General features: G+C 35.8%; 1 protein-coding gene across 1 annotated transcript in view; it reads left to right on the top strand.

Moving 5' to 3' along the window:
- LOC109535457 (alkaline phosphatase) overlaps positions 1-25,761 on the top strand; it is a gene marked incomplete in the record, with an annotated part of 238,968 nt that overhangs the window by 205,952 nt on the left and 7,255 nt on the right. The window contains 2 exon segments of the mRNA XM_048665554.1: positions 15,616-15,810; positions 16,444-16,671. Coding sequence (XP_048521511.1) covers positions 15,616-15,810; positions 16,444-16,671 — 423 coding nt within the window.

The following is a 25,761-nucleotide window of genomic DNA, read 5'->3' on the forward strand; positions in this document are numbered from 1 at the left end:
TTAGAATCGCTGAAAACTGTTTTCCAAAATTCGCAGCGGGTAGTGTACAGCATCGATTTCTGTGGAACCCAGTAGCTGTCAAAACTTTCACATTTATACGAATAACTCGGAAATCGTAAATTTTTCAGGTAAAACGTTTGACACAAACTTAACTTAAATTTTGACGACAAATCTGAAAATGAATGAAAAAAGGGGCAGTTCTATTTAAAAAACCAAAGTTGGTAACTACCACACGTTTATGATGCACCCTGTATATTGGAAAGTAATTTTAGAATGTGGACCTTTTAAACGTGAAAAACTTTCGTTGGACGAATTTTCTTGTAAACTTCATATTTACTGAGATATCGCACTTTGACGCACTAATGAGCAACCCTGTATAAATACTAAGATACCATTTCCTTCTATACTTTCAACTTCAAAACGTTCAGATAAATTGTGAAGTCCCATTAACACTTCATGTAGTTGTTCGCAAAAATCATTTACAGCATAAATCCGGGCTGCAGACATAAAGGTTTCAGGAATACCTTCAGTCGAAGTCAAAGGTCATGGCTCAGTTTCAGGTCTGAAAATTATATAATATATAATATACAAGGTACTGTAATAAGGCCAAGACATACAAAGACACCAGGACCAGGATCTAAAGAGTTCTCCTATAAATAATTTTTAAGTATGACATACGGTTTACAAATAACAATACAAGATTTACTACCCGTACCAACTTTAGCCATCAGTTTCGAGTGGGTGGGTGTTTTGGAAACCGGAAAAACGAACATTTTCACTACCATCATAATTTTTATATTTAGGAGCCTAACACATACCATTATTCTATAACATTTAAATACATATAACAAGTTTTAACACAGTTACTAATACGAAACCTGCTACCCGTTACATCAAGTTTGAGGTTACCAAGACATTTTCGTCGAAAATAAAGAAAACCGCTTATTATTACGTTATGATTTCAGTGTAGAATCGTTACTAAGCCACTCCTAAATGCAAATACATACCTTAGAATGCTTCTTTTTCATCCTGAATATGTCTAATTTGTGACGTCACCACTTATGGAGCGTATTCAGAAACTCTTTGGTATTTTACCGTGTATCGATCACGTACTTGTTACTTTATATATTGAGTAAAGTTAACATCAAATTCAAGTATACATATTCTTGAATTAACCAACACTCTGCAATGTCTAAAAAAGTTTTTGATTACAACTTGAAATTGTGCATTGCTTAATTAAGTAAATGGATGTTTGACTGGTTGATTCTGGTGAAGGTGTCCTTCAACAGAATCCTTTTGGCTCTCATAAACTTTGATCAAACGCCGGTTTGCCGCAACATTTACTCATTTCAAATAGGCAACTTTAGCCGGAAAGTTCCCGATGATTTCAATTGCCGCTCTCCGGATCCGGCACTTAAATAATGGAAACATTTAAATAGAAACATCTAGGTGATAAAATTTACCCGGTGAAGATAAAGCCGCTTTTCCTATCCGGGCACACTTTCATGCAAATTAAGAAAAGCTACTCGAATATTTCCTGCAGTAAGGAACGAAATATTTGAAGAGCCGGGAAAAATTCTATCATCTTAAAATGCAAAATGGAAAGTTTAAGGTGCAAGAAGACAGATGCTGTTTTAGCTCCGAAAGCTCAGTTGGAAAAACAGTAAAACACTTTCTTGCAAATTCACTGGAATTAGTCGGGTCTAAGAGGTATTTATGTTTAAGGCTCCTAAGGAGTTTAATGGGTAAATGCAGTTGGGCTGTTTTGAAAATCAGCAAAAAATAGCTAAAGTTTAAATTTTTTCAACTTTAATCCTTGCTTGCTTTACGTTAATCCTGTCGTCCTTATTTCCACCCATTTGTTCAAATTATCTGCAATAAGTAGAGTAGTTCAGGTAAGAAGTAAGTGGAGAAAAGTAGTAGAGTAAGTTCAGGTAAGAATTCGATAACCTTTAAGAAAGAAAGTCCATTTTTTATTGTATAATGCTACTAAAAAAATTTCGAAACGGTTGGAAAGAAAGCAAAGAATGCAGATGAAAGAAAAGATGATAATTAGTTTCAAACAAAAGTAGAAAAATTTTCTTCAAGTTACAAAAATTGCATATTAAACGCTCCATTGTACGTGCTCCAGCCAACCAAAATACCGGGAAAGTAACTTCTTAATAGAAATATTTTTGCGATAAAACTTATTCGGTGAAGATAAAGTAGGTTTTTTTTCTATTCGCTGACTTTTTTATGGAAATTAAGCTGCGCTAATCCAATTTTCTCGTGGCTCTGTACCGGCATATTTGAACAGTCCGGTGAAGTTTTACCATCTTATAATGCTAATTTCGGGAGCATTTATATGCAGGTGGATTAGCGGAAGATGGATGTCGTTATGGCATTAAAAGTTCGACGTTTAGAAAAATGCTAATAATATTCCACGGAAGTCGGTTGGGTACCGGACGAGTTAAGATCGACGGGAAATTTAAAGTTGACAAATAATTTTATTTTCTTAACAATTGCTCTTGAAAGGTGTAACGGAGAAATTTTATAAATATTTTAATTGTAGAAGATTAAATCAAATAAGATAAAGTTTGAAGAAATCCAACTAAATCGAAGATTGAAGAGAAGGCAGAAATTAAACTGAAGTAAAGAATGGAATATTATCCAGCCGCTTGGAGGTCCGGTTTAGAGGATGGTTTGAGGTCGGGAGTTCTGCTACAGGGTGTTCTGCATTGACCTGGCGTCCACACTGGGCATGGCATCAATATAGGTATCCTTGCAGACTCTGAAGTGGCCAGGTTGATCAATAAGTCCTTATAACAGCCAGGTCATCGTAGACAACATTAATATTGAAACAGTGGATAAATACGTGTACCTAGGCTATAAAATATATTTAATGGGTGAAAACCAATCGATGGATATTGCAAGAAGTATGCCCCTCACTTGGGCAAACTTGGCCTCCCAAATCCTGAAAAATTCCTAAAACTCTAATTGATGTAAAGCGTAAGGTGTTTGAGAGCTGAATTCTACCGGCCATGACGTATGGCCTTTAGTCAATGACCTTCACACAAAAAAGTGCCAAACGCCTGAGAATGTTTCAGAGAGCCGTGGATCGTTCAATGCTGGGTATTAGCCGTAGGGACAGGATAAGAAACGATTACATTAGAAGAAGGACGGGACTCTCAGACGTCAGGGAAACGGTGGCAAAAAATAAGTGGAGATGTGCTGGACATGTCGCGAGGGACGATGTCAAGTGGACCAAGGCCATCCTCCAATGGCGACCTCCGGAAACAAAAAGAAGTGTTGGGCGACCTCAGTAGATTGAGGACAGACCTAGAGGTGGAGGAACGACATCCAAAGACACGCCGAGAAAAATTGGATCTAAGCCGCCCAATATCCATTACATTGGAGACAATTAGAAGAGCCGTACGTACAGGAGTGAACGAGGATGGGCTAATAACGATTGAATGTATGAATGAATCAATTGACCACAAGTGTAACTTACAGCAGAAAAAAGTCTCACTAAGGAATGGAGAAAAGTTATACTAAGAATCGCGAAAGGGAAATATAAAGATTGGGAGAAATACCGACAAGTGTATAAAAGTATGGTTATTTTTTAATCAAATTTCGAAACTTTGATATAACTTACACTTAAAACAAAAAAAAAGTGAAATATGTAATCTAAAAAGGAAAATATAAAATGCTCTCCATAGAACTGATAATCTGTAAAGCATTTGTTGCAAAAGACAAAAAAGGACATAAGGAGTAGGAATATCAAAGGGAATGATTTGGCAAAAGTCAAAATAAAGATGCAAAATTTTATAAATGCTATTTGAGTATTGGCCACATGTGTGATTCTGAGCAGAAAAGAGACTCGATAAAGAATGGAGAATAGTTATACTAAAAAATCATGAAAAGAAAATCTAAATATTGAGAAAAATACTGACAAGTGTAAGAAGAAAGAGTAAGTAAGAAAAAAAGAAAAATTAGATTATATTGTTAATTTTGATCCAAATTTCCGAGCCTTAAGTACAAGTTTCGCTTAAAACCATAAAACTGAGAAACATGAATTATAAAAGAAAAAATATCAAATGCACTCCAAAGAATTAATAACATGTCAAGCATTTGCTGGAAAACCCAAACAACGACGAATTTCAAAGAGATGAAAATGACAAACTGAAATTCTGCTCATTGAAAAAATGTGTCAGAGTAATTTTAGAGAAAAATGATTTAGCAAAAGTGAAAATGAAGATGCAAAACTTTTAAAATCGATCTGAATATTGGCCACAATTCTGATTCTGAGCAAAAAAGCGACCCGCTTAAGAATGGAGAAACGTTCATGAAAAGAAACATCAACACAGTGTGAAGTGCTATAAGAAATGATAAGAAATAAGGAAAAATAAGATTAGTTTGATATTTTTGAATCCAATTTCTGGAACTTTGATACAACTTACGGTTGAAAAAATAAAACTGAGAAGAATTAATTCTACAATATTAAATGCAGTACAAAGATTAATAATTTAGAATTAGAATTTTAATTAATAGAATTAATAATTTCTGAAGCATTTGCTGGCAAAAACAAAAAAGGACGAATTCCAAAGAGATAAAAATCACTAATTCATATTAGACTCATTGAAGTAATGTCATAACCAATAAAAGTTATTTAGCAGAAAAGGAAAAAAAGCCAAAAATTTATAAATTTTATGAAAATATTGTTGACTAGTTTGGCATTAAACAGAAAAAAACTTTTCAGGATTCTTGAATAATCTATGTAATAATGGCAATAATAAAACTCAATAAGCAAAAGAAATGTAAAGGAAAATGTAAATATTGACGGAGGCATCTATAAGTAAGAAGTAAATTTTTAATTTGTTTATATTTCTGTATAAAACCTGATATAACCTTAACAGGGTGTCGCCTAACATTGAATATATTTTCAAAGATGAAGGAGTGAAACTCAAAATTTCAGTTGCAAAATTAGATACTATTGAGTTCGATAATAAATTATCCTAAAAAGAAATCTAGATATAGCAAACGTGAAAAAACTGCAATTTTTATTGTCGGTCAAAAAAAAAACTGGAAAAACTTCATTATGTTGATTATGTTTCTGATTCATTCAATGGAAATTATTTGCATAAGTTTGTGGAATTTATATACAATAAAATAAAACAAAATAAGTGGAATTCTGGGAGACATTGGCAACATTGCGAGAACCGGTCAATGTGTTCAAAACTGACACTTTCTCTCGTTTTTTTCTAGTGGTTTCTCTTTTTTATTCAAAGTGTGCTACAGCCAGTTTCAATTTTCAACAGTTTTTGAAATTTTTCGCAATTTTTTCGAAAAACCAAAGCTGTCAAAATTACATTTTTCTAAATTTTTTGTTTGGTTTTCTCAAAATGCGCTCTAAAAAGTTTTTGATGGATTTTTTATGACAAATTGATTTGAGTTTCATGGCATTTTGTTTTAGTGAGGATTTTTCGCGTATTTCTCTTCATACGCGAAATCCTCAGGTGGAAATTTGAAATTCAGCAAAGCAACAGAATATCAATGTTGGCATTGTTAACAAAATTCCAAGCATTTGAGGTCGAATATTTAAAAAAATACATTTTCTTCTGTGGACGTTTTTCTCTTAATAACCCTCTTGATCCTGGCCTCATTCGGATCATTAAAATGGGTTGTAAAGGTAGCAATCTTAAATTGATTAAATAAAATTAAAATTAGTAAAACCTGATTTTTAGGCAACTCAAATCGGTTAGGAAACGTAAACTTTATTACGATTGGAAACACTTTGAAACACGAAAATCTCACTTTCTTTATACAAAATAAAACTGCGTTGATGTTCGAGAAAACTAAATTCGGTAAGAAAACCGAAAAATTATGAAGGCCCGATATTCAATTTTTAAACCAAAAATATTTTGAATTTTTAAACTTTATCTAAATGCCAGAGGTATTGTAATGTCGAAAAATATTTAGAATTGTTATACTTTAGGCGAACCTTAGATGCATTTCAGCCCTAATCATGCATTTTTGGACAACAAATAGAAATATTTTATTGAAAATTGTAGGCGTCGTGAACCTGAATTTTCGTAAAAAAATGTTGCGCTCGCTTACTTAAAAATGCACATATTTCAGACTAAAGTAGGCCCTCAGTTGCATCTTTTACCATCTTTAGTGGACACTTTACCCTATATAGAGTTTAAAAAAAATCTATCTGGAACCTGATTTTTGTCAACTTTGTAAATGGGACTCAGTTTAACCGGAAGTCGCACAATATAGCTGTTATTAATCTGAAAAGAGCACCTCCAAAAATCCCGATATCCAAATTTGCGGGATTGAAATCACAGTGCTTTCCGGCATATTCTAATGGACGCTGACCGTGAGACAACCTGTATACCCAAATCCATCTGTTTGCACTAAAACCACGACACCAAATTGCAGAAGTAAGCCAAGAACTGTTGCGTATACGAACACCTTCGAGGAAAAATCCGTTCAATGAATCAACATCACACCTACTAAAATAAAGACAGCAGAGCAGAAACACCGTTGGAATCGCAATGTACTAACAAACGTTCTCCTCCTATATCCACTGCCAAGAAGGGAACTTGAAGTGATGTCGAGCAGACGCCATTTGACGTGGATATTGATCACTTATGAAAGTTATTACTGCCGAAACTACTGCAAACAGATAAATCGATGATGAAAGAAAGCGCGTTTTAATAGCGAAAAATTGAAAGAGTTGAGCACTGGTTAAAAACCAAACCATTTTCAATACACATTAATGTAAAAAGCTCCAACTTCTAACCAATTAAAACGTCTATTTCTACCACTGTCTTCGCAATCCTATCATTTGTCAACTTAATGTATTTAGGGGATCTATAGCGATCTAATCCAATATAGGCAAACTACATGAACAATTTATCACGAACTTGGTAAATTACAATCCCATTTTCCATGCATCTTATCTTAACGCTATTCTATGAATCACGTGAACATTTCGAATCAGTTGTAAGCATCTTGAGTAGTCCCGAAATTAATTAGTAATAGGCGAGGGATTTTAGTTGGTTTGGGAGTGGAGACATGGATTATGCAAAATAGAAAATTTCTCTGGGAGAACCAGCTTGAAACTAATCGCTCAAAGTTTTGTTTAGCTTCATAAGGTAGCATAAGCATATGGATTTTCCATTTTGCGCTTAGACCTGAGAGTCGAATAATGCTGATAGCCAAACGCCTGTATAGGAAAGAGATAAAACCACTGTGCAAGTGTATAGTGCGCCTCTTTCAACACAAGCGGTTATAGGTCTGCCTTGTTCCTCTCACTGCTCAAGGTACGTTAGCCAGCAGCCATTTTTTCTGTCGCCCAATTTACCCAGATGAAAACTCAATTAAATCTCTTGTTGAAAATATGTCCAATTGAACCGTATTGGAGAAAATCAATACTGTCTAATATCAACTGAACTTGTGGTATCGGAAAGTTCATTAGTGTTTCGTAAATATTGAAGTTCCCGCTTGAATTCGAATCAGCCTATTTATAATGATGTCGTTTGGTGTAAAGAGGGGTGCGAAGTTAATAACCAGCATATAGAATTATTGTTTAACAGCCACTGAACGCTTTTCGAATAGAGTGCTATAGTGTGTATGTGTTCCATTAATTCGATCTAATTGCAAATTTACATTCTGAGAGTCTCAGGTAATTGTTTGATTCGAGTTCGCAGATTGTTCTTAAGAAAGTTTGTTAGAAAATAGTTTTTAACGCCTGGGCCTTTAATTGCAAGCTTTGTGCCAAATTGTGGTGTCATTTTTTGAGTAAAAGCTCTGGACTAATCAGCTATCACTATCAAGAACAGCAGCGACAACGTGGAATAGTTATTCTGTATGCACAATACATTTTTCCCAATGTAACTTGTAAAAAGCTTCCATCCTTTGTTCTTCTCATCTATTTCTCAAAACTTATCAAATTCGTTATCATTCCGTGCTTTTTTGTTCTCCGCCACGATTTTTATTCTTTTCTTTTCAGCAAATGAGTGTTTTTTTTTCACTTTTTGCCATCCAGTCAGTATCGTGACCGGAGGGCTCGGCACAATAAACACATTAAAAATGTTTAATATCAGTTGTGCCGAGTCAGATTTTAAGGAAACTTCTAAGTATTCTGAAGATTGTGAAAATTGCCAGTGGCTTCTTGTGAAAAAGCCAGAGAGCAGTTTTTTAAGAGCTTCTATGTTAAGTCCAATGCTTATAAGGCCGGATAAATATACGATTCAGGGCGATTCCATGTGCACTTCTAGGATTTTTAGAGTCACGCCTTTTCTGAAGATCGTGACAGTCAACAGTTGCCACTTGCTTCGATTTGGAAGACACAATTTTTTTAAAGAGAGATCGCAGTTTCTTATGATGTTCTGTTTTGAGACAAATGTATACTCGACCGAAAAATTATGGGATTCCGTTCGATTTTCAGCAAACTTCCAGCATATTAAGAAAGAACTTTGCTCTGAAGTTGCTAAAAATTGTGAGTTGCTACTTGCTTCGAGCTGAATACGAGCTGATACGAATTTTTGAAAGGCAAAGCGCAGTCGTGTAAAAGCTTCCATGTTCAGTTCAATGTTCCGTTCCATGTTCAGTCGGGAAATTGCCAATTGCCTCGGTTAGAATGTGAGAATTTTTGGAAATGAGAGCCCAGTGTTGTTAGAGCTTCTATTTTGGGAATTCCATGTTTATGCGACCGGAAAAATATATGATTCTGGGCGATTCTAAGGAAACATTCAGTACTTTTAGAGTCACGTGTGTTTTGACGATAGTGAAAATTATCAGTTGAAACTTGTTTTGGTTTGGCACACGCGAATGTAATGGTAAACCGGAGCGCAGTGTCAGATCTTCAATTCTAATGATTTTTTTTTAATTCAATGTTAATGTTAATTTTATAGTTCAATGCTTATTCGGCCAAAACTATAAAGGATTCAAGGCGATTCCCAGGACACTTCCAGCAGTTGTAGAGTCAAGTGTCCTCGCACGATAGTAAAAATTTCCAGTTCCTACTTGCTAAAGCAAGTAAACCCAAAGGTTGGAAGATGCAAATTTTTGAAAGCCAAAGCACAGTTCTGGAACAGTCTGTTTTAAGATCAACGTTTATACGACAGGACGCAATTTTAGGTTCAGTGTTTACAAGACCGGAAAAATATAGCATTCAGAGCCATTCTAGCAAACGTCCAGCATTTTCAGAGTCAAGTACTTTCTGAAGATAGTGAAAATTACCGGTTGCTAATTGTTTCGGTTTGGAAGACACGAATGATTGAAAGCCAGAGCACAGTTGTGGAAGAATCTCTGTTAGGTTCAATTTATATACGGGTGGAAAAATATATGATTGATGGTGATTCCAAGAAAACTGTTTTCAGCATGTTTATAGTCAAATGTGTTCTAAAGATTGTCAAAATTGCTAGTTGCTACTTGCTTCGGGTTGGAAGATGCGAATTTTTTAAAGTCAGAGCGCAGTTTTGCCAGAGCTGCAATTTATTTTAAGTTCAATGTTTATAAGGCCGAAAAATATAGCAATCAGAGTCATTCTAGGAAAACGTTCAGCATTTTTAGAGTCAAGGACGTTATGACTATAGTGAAAATTATCGGTGGCTACTTGCTTCGATTTGAAAGACGCGATTTTTTTGAAGCGAGTTTGCAGTTTGCTATGAACTTCTAGTCTCAAAAATATGGGATTCTAGGCGATTTTAAGAAAATTTCCACTTTTGATGCCACTTGTGTTAATGCTTTCGCCTGTTCTTATTGGCAATTTAAATTAATCTGAAAACCACTTTGCTGAGCGCCCAAAGTTGATTTTTCACCAGACTAACATCTCTCTGTTGCATCTTTATGAACTAACATTTCCAATCTCTCTCCCTCCACGAATAAAATCAACGTCTAGATTGGAAGTCAAGTGATGCAAATAAGAACATAAAAATCTCCACACTTTTTCTCACAACCCAAAATCGAAAGTTTAATTTCCCATCAGCCCTAGACAGTAGCTCTTAAATGTAACTTCAATTCGATTAGTTTTCCGGCGCGATAATTTACTATTAGCTAATAAATTAGTGCTGAAACTTCCTGAATTCACTTTGTATTCATAGTAGGTAGATCTTTTTCAAGATAATACCGCTAGAAAGCGTTTGCATCTAGATGCCCAGTTACCTAAAATACGAAGCTGAAATTTGCATTTTAAATGAAGCGGCATAGTTTTTGGTATAACACTGAGCATTTAAGCTACTAATTAGCGTGGTTTTTTCGACATTAATCAGTCGACTTGATAAACAAGATCCACGTATACATTTTGCAACTAGCGGTTGATTTAAAAACCCCCAATGTTCGTTAGGATCATCAAAAGAACTCGATTTACAGCGAATGCAGTAGTTAATTCCTTACGGACATTAATGTTCAATATACGCTTCAATTACTTTAAAATCCTGCTTTTTTAATGCACAGTCATTGCGAAATAGTTAATAAATTGGAAAAAGGGAGCATAATAGAGGAGCATTTTTGTCTAAGGCAAATTATGGCCAATTGAAGCATGAAATTTACACTCATTTCTGAAATATTCCGTATATTTAAACAGTGCTAAAGGCAGCGAATTTATAACTTTGTCATTGACTAACAGCAGTAAAGTGTGTATACAGCGTGTCTGTAAAATGTATGCACCATCATTCCTGGTGTAAAAACACGATGATTTAAGCTAATTTGTCTAATGTAAAAGTGAACGGTTTTCGAAGCACAAAACCATTGTATTTTATTAACGTTTGAAGTGATTTCGAAGTCTTCATTATTTACGCGCGTTGACTTCATCATGGACTTTAGAGTCCCCCATAACAAATAATGAAAAATCAGGTAAACTTGAAATATTTCAAAATTTAATGCCGGTAGAAACTTCTTTTAAGAAACGAAGAAACCGCTTTTTTCATAAAACATGTGCACGAGCAAAAATCTGGTCAAAACTTATTGTAATGCTGAAAAAAATTGCCATTCTCAATAGTATTTGCATATTGGTTAACGCATTTTTAATCCTTGCCCCATAACAAACAAAACGTTTTCTCCCATTTTTAATTCTTAACTTTGACGCCCTGGATTTGGAAAACCGTCCGTCCAGTTTTAGATTGAACAAATGAGTAGTACGATCATCATGTTTCCACAGCTTTTACTTGATCCTCAGGTATTTTGCACGGATACTTTCGGCCACTTTAGAGTATAAAACGATCTAAATTATAAAATGATATAAATAATCTAAAATGGTTCAAGAAATATAACAGATTTATCTAAGGTGAGCATTCAAAATTGTCAATGGACGTTACTCGGAGTTGGTTTCTAATTCATAAATTTTGCTACTCCGTTGAAAAGTCGGGTTCGAATCGTCGAAAATATCAGCTAAACTTGCAAATGGGTTCAAATCCGTGTCTGTGGTCGAGTTTTGCTGTCACAAGCTAAAGAATGCGCAAACATTTCTGGGCTCTTTCACAGTCGCACACAAGAACAGTTTAATCCGGCTCGAAGGACCAAACGCGTGCGAGTTTGAGGCAGGTTATGAGATTTTTTCAGGCTCTGTTTTCTTAAAACTTCCTCTTGCTGAGTGGTAAAATTAATAAATTAATTTGTAATTACTGCTGATTTGTGACACTAGACTATTAACTAAAAGGACTGGAGACATTGGGTTTACGAAATATGTTTTTAAATCGCTCATTTTACCAGTGGCGTGGACACTGGGGACCAAATAATCCTTCTCAAAGTGTGCAAAAGTTCAGTGGTTCATCTGAAACAGTAGTAGTTTCTATTTTTGAACGTGAACAACACAGCGGTGGTACAAACATTTTTTCATATTCGCCTTTTAAACTTCTGCTGTTTCGGCTGTCTTTAACTGAACTATAGTTTCTGCCGTGGCTACTTTTATACTTAAATCATGCTGATCATAGCAGAACCGATACTACGTCTTACTTTAAACGTTTAGTCGGCGTAAGTGGCCATATAATTCTAGTCTTGCAGCTTCTTTCTTTTATCCATCATATTTTGCTGAGTCAAGCTCTTCTTGAATAGAGGATTGAGTGTTAATGTGCAGGGTGTAGAAATGATTACTGGAAACTGCCACCAAATGAACTGGATGTTCGCACTTAGAACAAAGTTCGAAATATCTACATCAAATCAAATTATGCTTGTTTGCACCTGAAGGAACTGACCTGTATTCGATTAACACGTTTATTTGGCCACAAGATTTGCCTGATCTAACGCCAGCAGTTTTCTACTGCTTCATTAAGCAGATTATTTCAGTTCAATAAATGGTCTAAAATTATTTAATTTCAGATGATACCTACCAATAATTCTTCTTGAAAGGCAAAGCTGCGTTCACATCAAAAAGTTCTGACCATTCCCATTTTTGTTCAGTGAATGTGTGCTACTCTTCTTTGGTTCAGTAGATTATCTTGTCATTAAATTTACTATTCAAAATTAGGACTAACTAGTAGACTTTTGACAGGGAATTTGATTGAAAATCTTCATTCTATCAGGCAGATGAGTATGGATTTTCTGCTAAGTTTCCTCGATTTTTGGCGCAAATTTTACAGCAAGAATTGACTAGTTTTTTGTCGGTTGCAATTGGCCCTGCGTCGAGAGCTGGACAAGTAATTTAAAAATATCCGTTCTTAAAATTGGGACCACAAATAAATCAGTTTTATCCTCCATTTAAAAGGGATATATTCACCTATCAGATTTGTAAGTGCGCATTGTTTTTGGTATATTTTTCGAATTTTGGCTATATGTTCAAATGTTCTTTTCACAAGTTAAGGGCGTTTCAATTTATTACTCAAATTGATCGAAAAGTTTGCTTTCTATCAAGTAAGTGTCGCATATCGGGAGAACTTCCTCAATTTTTGGTATATTTTTAAATGCCAAACTGAGTAGATTTTAGTTGATTGCAATTGACTTTGAGTCACGACACACTGAATTTTTTTTAATTAATTAATAATTTTTTAATGCGAAACCAAGACCAGCTATAAGCCTGCTGAATAAACCGTTTTGACGACCAATCGTCACACTATCAGACGCATCAATGGGAATTTTCCCGTTTTTTTTTTTTTAATTTTGGCAATATTTTAACTTGAGAGTGTGCTACCCACTTCCCAGTATGCAGGATAAGTTCCTTTTTAGTAAATTATTCAAAATGAGAATTAACTAGTCGCCTTTTTATAGAGCTTTTGATAGAGAAGTATCCGCTTTATCTAGTAAGGGCCGAATATCTGGAGATATTCCTCAATTTTTGGTACATTTTTAAAATGCAAAATTGACTAGATTTCAGTCACAAAATTTCCTTTCAAAATTCCTTCCGTAAAACCTTGACCAGCTAGAAGCCTGTTTTACAGACGGTCAAGAAGATCAATCTTCACACTATCAGATACATAAAAGGAAATTTTCCCCTTACTTTTTTTTGAGTTTTGGCAATATTTTTACTTGAGAGTGTGTCACGCGCTTCCCAGTTTGCAGGATAACTTCCTTTTAAGTTAATTATTCAAAATGAGAATTAACTAGGAAATTTTTTATAGAGCCTTTGATAGAGAAGTATACGCTCTATCAAGTAAGTTTCGCATATCTGGAAACTTTCCTCAATTTTAGGTATATTTCTAAAATGCAAAATTGACTAGATCTCAGTCAATTGCAACTGACTTTGCATTACGGCAAGCTGAAAAAATTCCCTTTGAAAATTTCTTCCGCAAAACCTAGACCAGCTAGAAGCCTGTTTTATAGAGCGTTAAAAAGATCAATCTTCACACTATCAGGCGCATAAATGGAAATTTTCCCTTTATTTTTTTTTTAATTTTGCAATATTTTTACTTCAGAGTATGCCACCCGCTTCCCAGTTTGCAGTTTAAGTTCCTTTTAAGTTAATTATTTAAAATGAGAATTAACTAGTGGCCTTTTTTATAGAGCCTTTGATAGAGAAACCTCATCGGTTGCGTCAATCTGGTAATTTTGATCAACTTTTGGTATATTTTTAAGGTAAACCAATTGATTTTGTATCACGCTAGCAAAATATCTTTCGAAATTTTCTTATGCAAAACCAGGTCCAGCTAGAAGATAGTTTTATAAACCGTTAAAAAGAACAATGTTCACCCTCTCTTTTCTACCTTTTCAAGGGTGAAATTTTTTGGAACCTTAATTTGAGTGGGCCACTATCCTTCCATTTTGCAGGTTAATATATTTTTAAATTTATTACTCAAAATGAGGACGAACTACTAAACTTTGATATAGATAATTGATAGAGAAATATCTACTCTATGAGGTGGAAAGATTTGATTTTCTACTGACTATCCCATATTTTTCGTAATTTTTAACATTGCAAGATCAACTAGATTTTAGTCGGTTGCAAGTGATTTTACCTCATTGGAAAAATGTATTTCGAACATTGCTTGCGCATCCTGACACCCAGCAGTAAAGCTGTTTTCTAGACCATTTGGAAAATCAAGTTTCACTCTCTCAAAATTATGCGCGTCACTTTTCCCGTGACTTTCTTCCATTTTTGGCAATTTCTCGAAGTGAGAGTGTGTCACTCTTCTCTCATTCTGGTCAATCATCAACATTCAATCTTTGCATTATTTTTGTTTCTTTTTCTTTCAGTAGTTTCTTCAATCATCTCCCCCACCTTCTCATCCTTATCTGTAATGCGTGCTGATTTTCCATCGCTATTCTCTACTTCTAATTCAGTTTTATATTCTTGTAAAGGGTGCATCTCAGAAGCTGAACGACTTTAATTAATACGATGCCTTCTTCAGTGTCACGCTTCCTTCAAAGCGTCCAATTAAACTTTTTTATGCAGTGACTATTTTATGGTCTTCTGTTCTTCCTCTGGTAGAATTTTCGGTCGCTTGTGCATCATTTCCTTTGCTGTTTTAGGAGGAATCATTCCCATATGTTTTCAGATCTCCAGGTTCTCTTTTCATTCAGGCACTCTTGCAGCCCACTGCTTTTCCCTGGCTTGCTGCCCAAAAAAAGCAGCTGCTTTCTAAGTTGGAAATAAGTCACTAAGTTAGATTCTTTCTACACCAATTTTTGAACATTATTAAATCATTCAAGTGAAATCAGCCACATAAGTATTACAATCTACGGTTGAGTAGCCAACCAACACCCTATATAAACCCGAATATATCTAAACAATTTAAGAAATAAGAAAATTATAAATTGCAAATGTAAGACTTAAAGCTGATGAGCCACCAAATCGACTTTAAGAATTATTTATTATTTTATCAGGTGCCTTTTATAAGTTCGTCATTCTAGAACAAAAGCGTCTGGGATTTTGTTTCCAGGCCAAGGAACGGCCACAAAAGATAATGTCAGAAATCTATTTAACATCAGCGATTCAAAGGTCCCTGGGTTATCGTGACCCAGACTGAAAGTTCACCCTCAACCGTCCATTATAAATTCCGTTCCAAAGCTGGGTATTTTTTTCTACTTGAGCCATTAATTTCTCACAGACAAAAGTGGCAAAATGGAAACGGGTGAATCTATTTTCATCAGTCGAACTTTGGCTATTTATAATGTGGAGTTGAAAAATGAACCGATCGTCAAATAATCGAAATCTACAACCATCAGGGGCATAATTCTGCGTCTCTGTTGTTTCAGGTGGTCGCATAGATCATGCCCATCATTACAACAACGCTTATCGAGCTCTGGATGAAACTCTTGCGATGGAAACTGCAGTTTTGGCTGCTCTAGCTATGGTTAATCCGACCGAGACTCTGATCGTGGTAACATCGGATCATTCGCATGTTTTAACTCTTGGTGGACAAGCTACTCCTAGGGGTCATCCGATTCTTGGTAAGTTTAAAAGTGGTCTCAAAAACGGACGGTGAAAACAGTACAACATAATCACATAAAATGACAAGAAACAAAAACAGTTCAAGCACAAAAGGTATCAAAGTCAGCTACTTAACTGTGTTGTGCAGATTTGTCTTCAAGCTAATTCTTTTTGTACTTTGAAAATGTAAAATTTATTGACTTCAGAAAACAATCGCAGTGCTTTATTAGTAACGAAAGTTTGAGAATATTGAAGGAAAAAGTGAAAAAAACGGGTAAAAATAAATATCAAATACATTCAAAGAAACATTAAGAAATAGAAGGTTGCTAAAAAAAGGCCACTAAACACCTGCAATAAGCAGAGTTGAAAACGTTTTTATATAATTTCAGTTTTAAAAAATGTATTTTCATTGTTGGATATTTGTCTGGCTGACTGATTAGTGTGTATAAATAATCCTGTTTTATTCGGTTTTTCTTGTGATAAGGGTGCACTATTATTCAGCACCTGGTAAAAAAGACTATCCACGAATTTCATTCTCATTTTCTCTCCCGGTAATACTTGGCGATCTTATGTGTCTTCTGTTACCGCCTGTTTCCTCCTAGCTTCCACGCATCTTAACACTGATTTTTCAACGTGAATAATTTGATTTCCAGGTCCGGATAGTAAAGTCTCCGATGTGGATGGACAACCGTACACGACTCTATTATATGGAAATGGGCCTGGATTTGCCACTCCAAGAATCGTTCCCATGAACACATCGTCCGCAATGGAGGATAAGAACCAGGTGCATGGCTCAGCTGTGCCCAGGCAATGGGGCACTCATGCTGGAGAGGATGTGCCCGTTTACGCTCTGGGTCCTTTAGCTACGACTTTATTCGCAGGTGAGGAATTGTTTTAATAACAGCCCTCTAACGCTTCTTGCTTTGCTAATTGCGAATATTTTAAGCTAGTATTGCCTGAATGCGCATGAAGTTCTGGAGAAAAAAACAGAGCGTTTCAACAATTATAAGCAAAAGCGATTAATAGTGGATAAATGTATTACAAAAATTAACACTGAAGTCAATTAAAAGTTATTCTTTATTTCTTTGTAAGCTTGTTTTGAAAAAAATGCAAAAAGTAATATCAAATAGATTAGGGTTTGAAAATCCAACAGTCCAACAAACAGTTGCATGTTATAAAAAGTGTAATTGTTCTAAAAGCTACAAGCAGTGAATGTTGAAAGCCAAATTTTATTTCAATTTCATTTATTCACGGACTAAGCGAATTTAAATTTACAAACAGTTTGAAAACAATTTTTAATTTTGATAACTATCCGTAATTGACATATAAACTATTTATCACATTCTTAAAGTTATTAAGGCTAAGTGCAAAATCGAGGTTAAGTGGATTTGCCTCTCTACAGATTCTATCTATAGGAGAATTAGATGCATACTTTGTCCTGTGAAAATTTACATAAAACGTGTTGGTATTTCTAGTTGATTTCAACAGAATTAAAACATTAAATAATAATAGCGCCTTGGGGCAGTTTACCATGTTGTTTATCAACTTATACAAAAATACCAGGTCAAATTTGATTATCCTAACTTCAAGTGATTGTAAATTAAAAAAATCTCTCAACATTTCAGAACTAACATCCACAAGTTAAATATTTGATTTGTGAGCTATGACTTTTTCTTTGTCATGAATGTATTTAGAATAATATGGTGTCCAAATAGTTGTACAATATTCTAAATTAGATCTCACAAGGGCAAAATAAAGGCTCTTGATACAGTCAATATTATGAAAATCCTTCAAGTTTCATTTCAGGAATCCTACCAACTATAAGGATCTATTAATTTGCTTAAGAATATGATCATTAAAACAAAGTTTAGAATCATACATGACACCTAAATTTTTAATAGAATTGACACGTTCTAAAAAAACATTTTGAATGTGATACTGGTTTAAAATTCGATTTTCATTTCTATAAAAGGTCAAGGATTTGCCTTTTTCAGCATTCAGTTCCATACCATTTTCTGTACACCAGCTTTCTATATTTCCTAACAAGCCTTGTACTAATTTACAATCACTTAGAGATTTTACAGTATGGTAAAATTTTAGCTCGTCCACAAACATAAGAAATTCTGTTCCATTCGGAGCGATATGAATATCATTTATAAAAGAGTTAGAAATAATTGTCGACAAGTTCCCACCCTGAGGCACTCCCGAGGGTATGTCAATAGGATTTGACAATACATTGTACAACCTTAGAAACTGCTTTCTATCCGATAAATAGTCAGACAGCCAATTTAACATAGTACCATGCAGACTCAATGCTGACATTTTTTCTTACAAAATACTATGAGGAACCCTATCAAATGCTATAGAAAAATTCGTATAGATTCATGTACCTGAAGGCCTTTCTCTAAAGCGCCCAAAACATCGGACTGAAAACATAATAGGTTCGTCATGGTCGACCTACCCTTAGAGAACCCATGCTGTTCGTTTACAATAAAAGGCTGAAAAAAATGCACAAAATACTTACTCATGAGTTTTTCGAAAATCTTAGAAATTTGCAAAATCTTAGAAACAGGCCTGTAATTTTTCACATTATTGCGTTCACCGCTTTTGAATATGGGAGAAACATACGTCCTTTTACAATATTCTGAAAATTTACCCTCATTTAAAGATTGGTTGAATAGTATAAACAAAGGTTCCGTTACAATAAACTTGCATTCCTTCAACAGAATTGCCGAAATTCCGTCCGGTCCGCAAGAAGCTTTTATATCAATGGATGACAAACAGTTTAAAATTTTACTTCTATTCAGGCTACAATTCGAAAAAGTCTCATTCGATTGGCAGTGAGCAGCTGCGGTGTTGCAATTAATTTTCTTCTTTGAATAAACTTGAGAAATTTTCAGAAAAAACATTGCTATTTCTTGCGTATCACTGGATAAAGATCCTTCAAAATGCATACAAGCAGGAAAGCCATTAATTCCCTTTTTGTTATTTATATAGCTCCAAAATTTACTTGAATCATTCATGAATTCTAATTCAAGCGAGACAATATATTGAGAGTACCATTCATTAGTAACAGCTTTACACAGGTTTCTAAGATTTCTAAAATTTACATAGTCCACTTCTGCCCCAGTAAACTTGAATTTTATATGTGCAAGTTTCTTATCAACTATCAAGTTCCTAAGTTCTGCATTATACTAATTAGGAAAAGATTATTTATATTTTCTAGTTGAACTAGTTTATTTGGGACATAAGTATCAATAACGAATTGTAATATTTCATGAAACCTATCAACATTAACAAGGAAATCGTGATTTGAGAGTTCATCCGACCAATCAGCCAACGCTAGAGCATCATTAACTGAAATATAGTCTGCATTTTTTCAATTATAATCGTAATAATTAAAGTTAAGCAAATTAGGCCAATCTTCAGGGTAAATATCGAACGAGATTGCCGGGTGCTGAATATCACAGCTTAAAATGGCATCAATAGCTACTGTGGTTTTTAGGTTAGGTAGATTCGAGAATACTAGGTCTAAAATTACATTATTGGCATTTTTAATATAATTTGTTTGAGATAAATTCAAGAACGCAAAAGTGTCCCATATTGTTTGCGCTTTATCACCCACAGAACCAGTAACCGTGACTCCGAACTTGTTGTTGTAGTCCACCAAAATTATCAAGATAGCTTCCGGAAATTTCTCAGCTTCATCTACGGCCTCAACATGACTCATATATACATCCATATTTGCATAGGGTGGAATGTAAGTCACTCCAAATAGATCGTTCTTTCCAAGATTAGAAATGGTAAAAAAAAGTTGTTCCGCAAATTTGCACTTAACAGACAGGAATTGCAGACAATCCAGCCTTTACAAGAGCCATAACGCCGCCACCTCTCTTGAATGGGCTAGTATGTTCATTTCCGTCACATCGGAAAACGTTGTAGCCTGATAAAGCAAGTTCAACATCAAGCACATCATCTTGCAGCCAAGTCTCAGACACCAAAATAACATCGTAGTCACTACTCAGCACCGAACTCGAAAACTCCTTTAGTTACGCCCTCGTATGTTTTGATAATAACAAGATATAGGGCTTCGTATTGATGCTGTTACTGATCTGTGCCTAAAAAATCATCATTGAGAGTGGCTTGGTTAGGAATAGTAACCTTATTACGTGACCGGAGCTGCCAGCCTACTGACTCTTGATCTGTTTGACTGCCTTTAGTTCTAGCTTTTCTAAAGTTAAAAAATTCACTCAGTGTAACCCTCTCCGGCAATCCATTTCCTAGCAAGGCAACCTGCAAGTCAGCCCTCCTTACACCAATCTTGAAGGAGCAGCAGAGGAGTCTTTGTTCTCTGTTAGTTTAAAACATTTCATGTCGTTCAAATCGAAGAACTTAGACACGCATCTGACCATCTTATACACCGTGTATCCGGGAGCAATCGGGCAGACATGGATCCACCTCCTCTTCTCGGCAGCAGCAAAGATGAAATCATTCAAACCAGGGTCAATATCCGTATTTTTCTCAATTTTTTTGAGCCAATAACTGATATTTTATTCGAACCACGCTTTTGCTTTCGCGTCATTGATTGTGAGCGCTATTTACTTGCTGGAGACTTATTGATTCCGGATTTGCTTGGCCTTTCTGCAGGATTGAAGAATAGGTAATATTTTTATTATTGTTTTGATGAAAAGTACCATCCCATTTATGACAGTTGATACTTTCTGACGCTCCGGCTCCAGCATTTGGTGGCGTTGGAGCGGGCAGCGCTGCCAACTTTGTACGGGGTATTTTACCTACTTTCAGCTTATCATGTGGGCCACTTAAACTATTCTGCATAACGTTGAACGGAGATAGAGAATATGATGACGATGAATTTGCACTTCTAGGACGTTGTGTTTTCTGACTTTGTCCCTTTATCAAGGATAACTCACGGGTTAATCTGATGATATCCTCATTCATACTGAACAGTTCACATTATATAAAGCGATAATTTCAATCAAGAGAAAATTAACTTTGTTACACTCAAACGTGGTAAAGTCCACGCAATCAGCAGGCGAAGCAGAATGATCCATGATTCCAGGGCCCGAATTTGCTTTTTTCCGACACTTCTATCCGGACTTTTCAGTCAAACCAGCAGAGCGCTTCAACGGGTCAACCGCCAGATCCGCCATCTTGCAGTTTGAAGATTTAAGTGGAATTACCTGTGAGGTAATTGCTGAACTTGATTTTGCTTTTCCTCTACCTACATCAAATTCAATAAATCTGCTAAATGCCCTGCCAATGTTAACCAAAATGCTCACTTGATTCAGTTCGAAAAAAATTTCGGATAAGAGTAACCCTACGCCCGATAACTTTTTTCGTATTATCTCCCAGAAATATTACAAACTACCCACATACCACGTCGCATCCAGAATTGTTCGTAACACTTTAAATTGAAATCGTTCCAAAATTTCTATATTTGAATTTGAAGCTGTCCCCCACAGCTGCATTCTGTACGTCCAGACTGGTTTTAGCATCACTTTGTATAATAGTAGTTTATCCTCGGTTGCTAATTGTGTTATAACTAAGGAAATAACTCGGCAGTTGTTTCCTTTTCGTGAAAATCTGAGAACACCATGCCATGCGCCGACCCAAGGGCAAGCCCAGGTACTTGGCTTCCCTGGCTTGAGGTATTAGCAAATTATTAAGGTGAACAATTCTGTCTACGCATGGTAAAAGTTACTTGTACACTTTTAGTTTTATTGGCCTTAATTCTGCATTTCTTTAGCCAGCCTGTACCGGTGTTAAGTTATTCTGCAGGACGTCAGACGCAACTGTCGGATTTGTATGTGTTGGTAAAACTGCAGAATCGTCAGCAAATGTGGCAATGGTCATAAAATTTGAATTTGTTGGTCAATCTGCAGTGTAAACGAGGTAACGCAACGGTCCCAACACACTGCCCTAAGGCACTCCAGACTCAATCGGCCTTAAACTTGTATATTCTTCGTGGAATATTACTAAGAAGTGCCTATCTTGCAGATGCGACTTTAACGTCTGATAGATGTTGTCAGGACGGACCCTTCCGATTTTATATAACAGTCCCATATGTCTTATCAAAAGCCTGACTAACATCCAAGCATGCCGCTGCGCAGTATTTTTTTGGTCAAATGCTGTGCTGATTTTGGACATTATACGATGTACTTGTTCAATTGTGGCATGTTCCTGTCTGAAGCCGAACTGATGGTTGGGAATGAGTTGTTTTTCATCTGGTATTGGTTTGATTTTCGATTTTAAGACTAATTTTTCAAACAGCTTTTACAATATTGACAGCAGACTGATAGGGTGATAAGATTTTATATCTTCTACCGGTTTTCCTGGCATGGGTACCATTATGATTTGAGCCGTTCCATTGTCGAGGAAAATAGCCTGTTCTTAGAATGGGCATTAAACAGCTGTTTTGTAAGTCTTTTCGCCACATCTGGCAGCTTTTTCAAGATCTTCCCTGTAAGAAGATCATATCCGGGGGCTTTTTTTGCACTGGGCTCTTTATTTATGACAAGTTTTATGTCTCCAATTGTAAAATTTTTCATAGGAAATTCCACCTGTCCCGGGGCCTCTAATATTTGTTCGAATTTTTTCTTTCTTCTCTTGCTATTTGGGATTCAAAGAGTTTAGAAACCTTTATCAGATGATCTGCAAATATATCGGCTTTTTGCTCATTTTCGTCTTCCATTCTTATAGGAGGTATTGCTATCTGAGGTCATTTAAGTTTTTTGTGGCTCTCCATTCTGAGTACTTTAGAGTATTAGTCGATTTATTTGATTGGTGTGTTGAGACTGTCCTCCAAGTGTATTTGCGTATGATGTTTCAGACCGAGTCTGATGAGATGAATCTGTTCGCGTAGCAAAATTTATTGGTTGTTTGTTTCTCAAAGGAGGGACAGTTTTTTCTGGAGCTCTTCGAACACAGTGCATCCCTTATAATTTGCAGGATGATTACCATCACAGAGGACACATTCAACATTAGTTGATCTTTCTTTTCTTGGACACTGATCAGTTTGGTGGTCTCCAGCGCATTTAACGCAACGAGGACTTCTATAGCAAAAGGATTTGGTGTGTCTATACCTTTGGCATTTAATGCATTGGGGGATGTCTCACTTTAGAATGGGTGGTTCAAACTTAATTATGCTATTAAGTAGAGTTTTTACTTTGTATATATGTTGGTTGTTCTCATTTGGCTTTAAATTAATGTAAAATAATGATAATATTATTTTTGTTCGATTTGCCCTTATGTTAAAGACGTTTGTTACTGTGTCCAGTTTCTTCAACCGCAGTTTTTATCTTCTCGATATCAGTCGAGTAATGTATTCCTCTCAGTACCACCCTATAAGGTTTATTCTCCTTAAGCTGATAAGTATGAAATTTAGTTTTCTTTGCCTCCAAAGCGTTTTTGATCAAGATATATTTTTCCGACGTTTTAGGTGGCATCTTTGGTAATTCGCAAGTATTTTAAGTTGAAAGTCGTTTCCCTCTGTTTTCACCAGTAATTCGCTTAAACGTAAACAAATAAAGGTGGAACTGTTGGTTTCATTTCTTCAATTATGGCACTTTTTAAGCGATTTAAGACATCGCCGTCGACCTCACTAATTAATTTTGAATGTGAATTTTCGGATGCCAAAAAGTTGCTCTAAAACATCAAATCAATACAAATTGGAGAATAATTCAACATTAGTTAACTGCTTGAAAAACGACAAGCCGTTTTTAGGAACTACATTGGTCCGTCTTCAAACAGTGAACTGGCGCAGTCAGTAGGCTGATTGGGTAAAGTAGTAGAGTCATAGTCAACTGAAGGGTTTTTACTATATAATAAATTGCACTTACATAGCTAGGAGGACGGCATGTCTCTGTGGCCTCATCGGAAAATTTTGCAGTTCAGCAATGTCAAGTTTGAAAACAAGTGGACTTTCTGGCGATAGAGACTATTTGGTTCGTTTCTCAGCTTTCTGTGTGGAGGTTGGCTGATGGCAGTTCCTCAATGGAATGGATTTTCTGGTTGTTGAGAATTTGCTGTACAACATGTATAACAAGATTTCCACAAAGTCAATTTGTTTGATCGATAGTTCAGTCAGTTGAGCAAAATCATCAAATCTACCGAATGCGCCAGTTCACTGTTTGAAAAAAAAAGTTTTAAAAAACGGTTTGTTTTTTTTCAAACAGTTAACGCACGCTTCTAATTGTTTAATTGTCTAAATATATATATCAAATGTATGCAAGCAAAGACAATTAATTTACTAAATTACTTATTGAATATAACATCGAATTGCACGTGATATACACGAGGAAACATCCTCACTTTCATCGGGTTTCACGAGTGTCACGAATTAGATCAGTGCAAACCACTGGATTAATTCATTAGAGAGACGGGATTGAAATAGATTCACATTAACGGGAAAATGTTTTAGAATACACACGGATAATTATGAAAAATAATTATTTAATAGAGAAATTTTTTTTAACCCTTTTATAATGATGTATAAATATAAAAATGAACACACTGAAAAGTCGGAAATCATGCACTAATGATCCGAAAAAATCAACACGATAAATACCTATAACTTTATTTAAGTCTTACATAGATTTCTTAGTTGTGAATTTATTTTGATCATTTTGTGGGTCAATTTTCACCCTAATCATTAACCAATAAAAATGTTGTCAACATTTTGTATTGCTTTGTCATGATACAGGGTGAAACCAAGAGTTGCTTATTCACCTCAATTTCTGAACACCCGGTAGTTGAAAACACTCAGTGCAATGTACAGATCTGTAAGCGATTGATAAAGTTTCACGTTCAGTGACCGTTTCCGTTTTTGATTCACCTCGATACATCGACTGTGAAAGAAGTTACAATTTTGACGCAAATTGAGCAATTTATCAATAAATGTAAATAACATCGTTTGATAACTTTTCAAACCATAAAATAATGGATTTTTTTTGGAAAATGTGTAATTTTCTTGCTTGAACTGGAGACGTGGTTTAAGCACATGTTATAACTAACGCTTATTAATACATTTCCGTTTCAAATTCAAAATGAAAAATTTGTCTATTAACTTTTCAGGAATTTTTCCAAAATTATCATCCTGCTAAAATGATGACTTTCCAGCAATTTGCCTCAAGTTTTCATTTTCATTTGTCCTGTGCATGGATGTTTAACAGACTTAGTCATTTAAGGCCTTGCGTCTTTTGTGCTGGTACCTCGAGGATACCTGGGTGAGGGTGTTGGGGGGTTTGCTTTTCAGCGGAGGTGTGTTGTGTTTGTGGTCGTTGTTTTGGGCGGTTTTGTGGCTTTTGAAACTAACGGGGGAAAGTTTACTTTAGGCTTTTATGGCTCCAGGAAGCGAATTGCGCGGGGGTCGAGTTGGGGGGCTTTTGAGAGTCAAGCGTTTGTTGTTGGGGGATTGTGGGTCAGCTGAGCTACGGTGGGTGGTACCAAGGGGGGTTTGCCATGAGGCTAGTTGGTGTACGGTAGTTATGTTTTGGGATTTTTTGGGCGAAGGTGGATTTGATTAGGGGGTTTGGATGTGATAGTACGCGGGTTTTGAACTTGTCGTGAAGCCTCGAAATGAAGTCCTCAATGGTGTCCATTTCGAGGTTTGCATGAATCTGGGAGTTGCGGACATACCAGGGGGGTCTCGTCATTTCTTCGGGGCCCCTTGGGGCATCTTTAGCTCCGCCTGTGACATGATGTTTACCGCAGACATAGCCAATTAAGGCTTTTTGTCTTTAATGGTAGCCTGCAAGAGCCTTGGTGGGTTGAGGGCGGGGGTTTTGGTGGTTTCGGGGCTGCGAGCGAACGAAGAAGAAAACAAGTAGGGGTACGGAGCGCGAAAAGTAGTGGTTTGTGGCGGTTGGCCTAGAGTTAAATTTGGAAGAGTTTGAGAGTTTAGGTACTTTCCAGGAGGTTTGAGATGTCGGGAATCACCTGCTTAAGGCGGG

The sequence above is a fragment of the Dendroctonus ponderosae genome, unplaced genomic scaffold, assembly GCF_020466585.1.
Source record: "Dendroctonus ponderosae isolate FM_Combo_2020 unplaced genomic scaffold, Dpon_F_20191213v2 Dpon_F_20191213_1, whole genome shotgun sequence".
Lineage (NCBI taxonomy): Eukaryota > Metazoa > Arthropoda > Insecta > Coleoptera > Curculionidae > Dendroctonus > Dendroctonus ponderosae.